Source organism: Nothoprocta perdicaria, unplaced genomic scaffold (genome assembly GCF_003342845.1).
Source record: "Nothoprocta perdicaria isolate Ctin4 unplaced genomic scaffold, notPer1 scaffold_33, whole genome shotgun sequence".
Lineage (NCBI taxonomy): Eukaryota > Metazoa > Chordata > Aves > Tinamiformes > Tinamidae > Nothoprocta > Nothoprocta perdicaria.
In genome coordinates, this window is record NW_020455566.1 from 1,634,765 (window position 1) to 1,643,074 (window position 8,310).

The 8,310-nt window shown below is 55.8% G+C and overlaps 1 protein-coding gene across 1 annotated transcript; it reads left to right on the plus strand.

The window, feature by feature from the left end:
- Positions 1 to 426: 426 nt before the first annotated feature.
- TENT5B (terminal nucleotidyltransferase 5B) lies at positions 427 to 6,723 on the plus strand. Its single transcript, XM_026043526.1, has 2 exons — positions 427 to 612; positions 4,041 to 6,723. Exons 1-2 carry the CDS (start codon positions 427 to 429, stop codon positions 5,058 to 5,060), a joined length of 1,206 nt encoding a protein of 401 aa, XP_025899311.1. The 3' UTR covers positions 5,061 to 6,723.
- The last annotated feature ends 1,587 nt before the right edge of the window (positions 6,724 to 8,310 follow it).

Sequence of the window (8,310 nt, forward strand, 5' to 3'; positions counted from 1 at the left end):
TGCCCCGCCCACTCCAGCCTCCGCCCCTCCTCCTTCCCCGCCCTCTGCTCCCCATTGGATATCCGCCTTCCCGTGCGGCCAACGAGAGGGCCGGAGCGGCGGCAGCGCTCGGCGGCGATTGGCCGGGGGGCCGGGCCAATGGGGGCGCGGCCGGGCGCCTACATAAGGCAGCGCCAGGGCGCGGGCGAGCGCACTGCTCGGCGCAGCCGGTGGCGGCGGGCGGGGCGAGGCGGCTCCGCTGCAGCTCCCCTGCGGGCACCGGCCGCGGGGCGCCTTCCCCTCCCCCCGCCCGAGCACCCCCTCCCATCTCCCCCTCCCCTCTTTTTTTTTTTTAAATTATTATTTTTTCCACCCAAAATCCCGCCTCGGGAAGCCCGCGCTCCTCTTCCGGCCGCGTTCCCGAGGCAGCGGGGCGGGGGGGGGACGATGCTGGCGGCGGCGCCCGGCACCGGCGGCTCGGAGCAACGCGACGGCGGCGGCGGCGGCGGCCGCTTCAGCGTCCTCACGTGGCAGCAGGTGCAGCGGCTCGACCAGATCCTGGGCGAGGCCGTGCCCATCCACGGCCGCGGCAACTTCCCCACGCTCGCCGTGCGGCCGCGCACCATCGTGCAGGTGAGGCCGGGCCCGGCGGGGCGGACTCTGCCCCGCTGCCCCCCGGCGGGGCCCGCCGAGCGCCGGGGCAGAAAATAAAAAGCGCTGAGGCGGCGCTATCCGGCCCGCCTGGCCCCGCGCCAGCCGCCGGCCCGGCCCTGCGCACGGCGGGCCGCGGACCGGGCGCCGCGGCGGCGAACCGAGCCCTTCTGCGGGGGGGAAACCGGCCCTACGGCCCTGCCCTCCCACGGTGGCCTTGGGCTGCCCCCATCCCACCCCTCTCCTCCCATCCAGGCTGCAAAATCCTAATGCCCAGCCTGGAATTGTGCTTTTGGCTGCAAATATCTTCATATTGCGTGGAATGCGCCCATGCTGCTGGCCGCGCATCCCTCTTCAAAGGCGCTTCGTGATTTAAAGAGCAGCTCGGACGTCAGCGTGCTCTGGGTCTTGTCAGCCCGGCTCTGTCCTCCGCTGGGCCTGGTGGTGCTCGAGTGTTCCTGCTAGCTTAACCATAAAGTAATAATGATGTTTAATATTAACTGACGGTGTAGCTCAAATAAGCTGATGCATATTCATGCTTGGGAGGCAACTTCATTCCTCGGTCGTGACTCATCAAATGTAAAATCAGGCATGCTGGCTTCTAATTAAAAAGGCTATTTGCCAGCCCGGGACCGAGCCGCCTTTCACAACGCGCCGGGTGCTGGGGTTTGGTGGAAGCCTCGGCTGCTCCAGAAATATTCCGGCTTGAGTTTGGGAAAATGGTCGGGCGGCGTTTGAAAGCGGCTGCTTTGTGCGAAAGCCTTGGCTGGTGTCAGATTCCTGGAGTTCCTGCTGCGTTTGTGGGTTGCTGAAGTGCTCAATATCAGCCGTTTGTGCTTCCAGAGCCTTAATGAAATTCCAGGCAAAAGGAGTGTTGCTTTTAGACGACTGCAGCCGGGTTTTGATGGGGTAGCAGACGCTGGCGAGCCGGGCACGGCGCAAGTCACATCTTCCCTCGCCTGGCAGCACCCTGGCGAAGCCGAAAGGCCCCGGAGCGGGAGCTGCTGCAAAGGATGTTGCCACTGGCAACTTCAGCACCAAATACTCAGGGCTGTCATTCCGCCCGGCCGCGCTGGCAGACCCTCTATTTTGGTGTGACTAATGCGGGACGAGTAACCCGAAAGGCAGCGCGTTGCGCGGCGAGGCACGCGGCCGAGCGCGGGTCCCTCCGGTTGGTTTTGGAGCCGATGACGTGCAGCGCGCGAGGTGCTGTTTGGGAAGCAGGTCGGTAGCCATCTAACCCTTCAAACATCTGCCCCTCTGGGGAAAAACGCATTCCTGAAGCCACCAGCTGCAGCCGGGGAGTCGACCTCAGGTGCGTTTCAGGTTGAGACTAGTTGGGCGAAGGCTGCCGCGCGCTCGCGGGCCCTGGAGCGGCCGCGCGGAGCAAGGCTGTCGCGCCAGCCCAGGGCTGCTTGGCCCAAGTGGGTCACGAAAGTGGGGACAGGCTCAAGGAGCTGGTGCTGTCACCTCTGCGCTCATGGGGTTATGAACCTGAAGCTTATGGTGCAAAGGGCTGTAGTTCCTGAGCCAAGCCCCAAGTGGGATTAAGCAGACATTCCTTGGACGTGGCTGTGAAATCGATCTGGGAATGGGATCTTCTCCGAACAGTAGTCCTAACCCTGTGACCTATATCCCGTTTCATGCGAGTCTGCTAGCTGAAAACTCTTACTTCCCCAAGTAACAGTGCACGGAGCAGCACCTCGTGCGAGTAACTCCAGCCTAGTAGACCATCCTCACTGCTCCATTGGCAGCAACTCTGCTGTAACCTCCCCTTTGGAGCTCCTCTGGATTAGCCTTTGGATGCCCTTCCTCTTTATGTGGGAACAAACCAGCATCATGTCCCAAAAACCAAATTTCCTGCCTAGTTGGCTATATGCAATTGAAAACGGATAATGTTCATGGCTGGCTTGGATGTTCTGGGGGGGACTTGGGACTTCTGACGGTGACTAGCTCCCTGGTGAACTGTTCCCTGACACGTGACTGTCACCCTTTGGTTGGCAAAGAGCCCGGGCACCCTTCTAGCTGGAGCAGCAATTGCTGGTGTCAGGGAGCAATGGAGAAACAGCAGCAGAGAAGCTGCATCATGAGGTTTAACAAAGTCCCGAGCTTGTGATTTAACGAGTTTGAGAACATTCCTGCAGTCGTACCAAAATATCTTGCGTTTGCAAGGGCACCTCAGGGTCAGTGGCGTAGCTCAGCTCTGTCAGCGAGTGGCCGGTGACGTGGAGGAGTGTTTTGGAGTCCTTTGCTTTTGTGCGTAGCGCCTCTTCTGAAAGCTTGTGGAGGGGGACAGCTCGGCTGCTGCTTTGCTGTAAGGCCGCTCTGAGAGCCCCTCTGTTCTTGTGTTTCGAGGGGACCTCTCGAACTAGGGCAGCATCGCAGGGCTGGGTAGGTCTCTCGGACTGGGTTCTAGCAATACAGCCTGTCCGTTTGGATCCCAAAGTCTGACCAGGACCCCAAGGTTTGGCTTCCTCAGCCCTGCTTCAAAGCCCAGGCGATCAGGCTGCCTTGCTAAGACTTCCAGGACCTTTTCTGAGAGCCAGAGATGCATGAAAGCGGGAGGAGGGACAGGCTGAGCTTCTGGTGGAAGACCTTGACTTAATCTCCCTGAGATCTTTGAGCTCAGTTAAACTCAAATTACAAACTGATGCCCAGAATGTTTATTTTATGGTCTTAAGGTTATTTTAGCCTCCTGCATGTTAAGTAATTGGACAAGTGATTCAGCTTCATACTAAGTGAACAAAGCTTTGGAGGTGCCGGTGGGTGTGTCGGGACTGAGCAGGCATTGAAATCACTGCAGTAACACCCCGAAGATGAAAGCTCTTGTGCTTGATAATATGCCAAGTTCAGCACAAAGCTCTGACACACTGGAAATTGTTAGGATACACGTACTAGTTAGGACATGAACTTGGATGCGCCTGGCTCGGGCTTTGGAGCACTCTGGCACCCTGGTTTGCCTTTAATGGATCTTGACAGGCAGAGGGGCTGGCTGACATGGGCGAGTCACCCCGATTAAATCAGCGGGGACTGGGGCAGACTGCTGCTGCCTTGTGCCTAACAGGGACTTCTTTGGGTCAGCCAGGCTTCAGACTTAATGCTCTGGAATGGCTCTCTGCCTCTTCCCGAGTAAGCCAAGAGGAGGGGGTGAAGGAGACCCCAAATCCTGGTGAGGGGAAGAGCAAACTGCGGGATGGGGAGGGAACCCTGTGTGCGGCAAGGGCCCCGTAATGCCAAGGAGCAAGGAAATGACCCTGGGGGCCTTCCAGAGTGACCTGTTTGTGATGGATTAGCTTTGTTTTGCACTGGAGTGACCCATGCGAGCGTGGGGAGTGAATCCTGCGGCTGTAACAGCTCTGCTCTGTGAATGCCTTCCTGCCTCTCTCACCGAGACTCTCTTTGTATCGCAGGTTGTCCGTAGCCGCCTGGAGAAGAAAGGAATCACGGTCCACAATGTCAGGCTGAACGGCTCTGCAGCCAGCCACGTTCTCCACCAGGACAGCGGCTTGGGCTACAAAGACCTAGATCTCATCTTTGGTGTGGACCTCAAGACTGAAGACGTCTTCCAGCTCGTCAAGGATGTGGTCATGGATTGCCTGCTCGACTTCCTCCCGGAAGGCGTCAACAAAGACAAGATCACCCCCATGACTCTGAAAGAGGCCTACGTGCAGAAGCTGGTCAAAGTGTGCAACGAGACCGACCGCTGGAGCCTTATATCGCTGTCCAACAACAGCGGGAAGAACGTGGAGCTCAAATTCGTGGACTCGCTCCGGCGGCAGTTCGAGTTCAGCGTGGATTCCTTCCAGATCATCCTGGATTCGCTCTTGCTGTTCGGGGAGTGCTCGGAGAACCCCATGGCGGAGAACTTCCACCCCACGGTCACGGGGGAAAGCATGTACGGGGACTTTGAGGAGGCCATGGACCATCTCCGGAACAGGGTCATTGCTACCAGGAACCCTGAGGAGATCCGAGGTGGGGGGCTTCTGAAGTACTGCAACCTCTTGGTGAGGGGGTTTAAGCCCAAGTCTGAAGTGGATATGAAGGCACTACAGAGATACATGTGCTCCAGGTTTTTCATAGACTTCTCTGACATCGGGGAACAGCAGAGGAAGCTAGAGTGCTACCTTCAGAGCCACTTTGTTGGGATGGAGAGCAAAAGATATGACTATTTGATGACCCTTCACAGGGTGGTCAATGAGAGTACGGTCTGCCTTATGGGACACGAGCGGAGGCAGACCCTGAACCTCATTGCCATGCTGGCTGTGAGGGTCCTGGCTGAGCAGAACATCATCCCCACGGTCACAAACGTTACCTGCTTCTACCAGCCAGCTCCCTATGTCAGTGAAATAAACTTCAACTACTATGTCACCCACGTGCAGCCCTTCCTGCCTTGCAATCAGTCCTACCCTACGTGGCTTCCCTGTAACTGAGCCAGGACTAACTTCAGGGTCTGTCCTCCAAGGTATTTTCTTGCCTTGGGGAGTGGGGTGGGGGGGGAGCCTTCCCAGAACTGCAACGAGAGGCAACTTCTTGGACTCTTGCTCCAGCGCCTTGTCCCCGGGATTTGGGGAGCAAGGGCTGTCTGCTGTACACTGTGATTTGGATGTGCAGTGTTATGGAAACTAGATGACCTGGGCGTTTACGGGGAGCCTTGATCGCTTATCGAATTCTGTAGGCACCGGGGGAGGGTGGGGGTGTGAGGGAGATTGTAGAATTACAGTAAGGTAGAGCTGCACTGCCCTGAAACGGATCTGGATTTCTTTTTTTTTTTAGTGCAGGAGGTGTTATGTGTGTGCAGACTTGTGGTTTCTGAAGCTAGAAGCCAGAGTGGCTAATTCCTTTGAAGGACCAAAGAATCCTGTATAAGTGCCTGTAACAATATAAACACAACTGTACTGTAAACCTTATACAATTTTTTTTTTGCAGGGGTTGACATCCCAAGAGCTTGAGGGGGGGATGTCTCGAGAGGAAAAGATGTGTTGGGTGGGGAGAGGATCCTGAGATCGCTTGTAGTCCCCTTGCTGAAGCAGGCCGGGGGCTGCAGGTTGCTGAGGCTTTGGGCAGCAGTCGCTGCCTGGGAAGGACCAGCTGCAACGGGGAGCTGGGGCGGCCGAGCTGCATGAACCGGGGTGGGCTTTGGATGAGCAGCTTCGTGCAAGTGCCCCCGGCGGGGAGGGAAGGGGCATGGAGGCGAATGCCGTGCGGAGCTTCCTGGAGAAAAGGCAGCAGGGACCTACGTGTGGATTTACCTAAAGCTCCTGAGTCTGCAGTGCCAAAATGTCGTGATGTACATAATGCGGCAGGAGATCTGTCCAGGAGCCTGCCCTAGGCTACTGTACATAACTGTATATTTTCTAGGGGAATTTGAAATGCTGCTTTTTCCTTTTTTTTTTTCTTTGGCATGCAATGTGGTTTTAATGCACAAAGGCAGGGGCCAGCTGAGTGGTTGGGGAAGATGAGGCTTGTCCTTGAAGCACAAACCAAGTGGCCAACGGGGCTGGAGCCCGTGCTCTTCATAGTGGAATTCTTGGACTCTGGACCTTTCCAGACCCTGGCCTCCTGTGGCCTGAAATCTTCCCTCTGCCTTTGGGCAGGTCCTGTCTTCAAAAGCAGCCGATTTCCACCTGTGTGATTCCACATGTGCACAACAGCGTTTTGAATTCATTCCTAGTTAGAAAAGGAACCTGGGGGGGGTTGTGCAAAAGTCCGTTGGCCTTAGGAAAAAAAGTCTTCTCCAAACAAACCCTTGTGTGCAGAGGGCTTGGCTATCTGAGTCAAACATGGCTTTGAAGTTGATGGGTGTCCAGAGCACAAACAGTCCTTTGCTGAGATGCGTGGTCTGCAGAGCCCATTCGTGTGGAACATCATCTCGGTTTAACTATGCATGGTTGGAGAGGTGGGAAAGCAACCCGGCATTCCCTAGATATGCTGCTCTGGGAACGCCGTGACCTCATGGTGCTTCCTCCAAGGCTAACATACTTGAGTATCTTTACTAACTTGTTTCTTTTGTTTTTTTTTTTTGTTTTTTTGTGACAAAACTGTAATAGCTGGGCAGACTGAACACTCTAATAAAGACTAGCTACTTGGAATGTGTATAGCCAGAATGCTACGTTTTTTGGGCGAGGGGTGCTCTGGGGTGGGGGGAAGGATCTGGGAGCTTTTGCACATAAGGGAAACTAATCTTCATTTGCTCTGGCTTTGCTTCCAGCGCGGTAAGAGCCGAAGAGGAAGCGTCGCTAATGCTGTAGTCATTACAGGTTTAACGATGCCTTCCTGTAGAATGGCCCTGCCTTGGCCGGCCAGTCCCCTGCAACCCAGTAACTCCTTGGTGCCCAGAGCCCGAGCCCTGTGATGGCACTTTGGGACCTTTTCAGTGCCAGCTAAACCAGTTTCAGGGCCACTTTTGATGTCTTAAGCCTGCCACCTTCATGGCTTCAAGGGAAGACTTCTTTGATTCTCGCAATTTGAACTTCAGATCAACATGTAGCATGCTTTTTTACAGGCTTCTTATTCTGTACCCACAGACACATAGCCACACGAAGCTGAAATTCCCTCCCTCCTGCTTAAGATGTAAAGATTCCCTGCAGCCAACAGCTCAATAGGGCAATTTAAGATTGCACTTTGGATTTATGGAGTGAGTGTGTGTGGTGGGACTCTTGTGAATGGGTTGAATCTGAATTTTCTAGAGCTCTCAGTGATACTGTGCGGCCTCCTGTGAGGGGGAAATTGGAAGATTCCAGTGGCTTGAATGGCACTTGATTTTGTTTAAAATGTTTTTTTTTCCTACACCTGTATCACTTGTCATGCGATGGGCTTGACATAGACTCACTAGATTCTTTAGAATCTGTTACAAATAAATACAGTGTATTCAAATTTGTTGGATTTTTATTTACTTGTCCAGCAGGGTAGTGTGGCGGTAAGATTTTGGGGCGGGGGGGAAAAAAAAAACCCAAAAAAACAGGCTCTTAACCCAAAGAGTTGCCTTGGGAGCAGAGCGGGCTGCTCTGCGCTGCCGTGCTGGGCTCCTGGTGTGTCCCGACGCTCCCTGCACTCCCGTTCCCAAAGCTGGAGCGGCTCTCGGGGCTGCTCCGAGGGCTGAGAGAGGCTTCTATTTATACCGCTGCTCTCCGGGGCAGGGCATGTTCCCTTTTCCTGGCATCCTGCTCGCTCCATGGGGATCCGGACCTGGAATGCTGTCCTGCGGAGGACCCCGCCGTGGCTCCCGCCTCTTGCTGCTGCCTTTCCACGACTTTGGCTGATGGTCGTGAGCAGCAAAAAGGCTCCGGTAGCTCCTTTGTGCCCATCTTGAGCAGCTCAGCCACCTGCAAAGCCTTTCCGCTTGGAAAGGGAGGGCGAGAAGCTCCAAGAGGACTAATTTTCCAGCCAGATCCATGTTCTGGTCAGATAACAGTCGGACGGCCGCCTGTAGCCAGGCACAAGCTCCTCGCAAAGCCCTGGCCGCCCTCCAGCCCCAAGCTGAGGTTTCACTTCCCGGTGGAGCTACAGGCGGTTCTGGTTCCCCTGCGACAGTCGGACTTGTCAGGGCGCCAGGGGCTGGTGGGGCCGCGCACGCTCGCTCCGCTTCTCCACGTTCCTCCCGTGGAGGGGCCGAGCTTCCCTCCGACAACAGGCCGGGATTGTTCCTGCCGGGCTGGCACCGGCCTTGCTCGTGGAAGAATG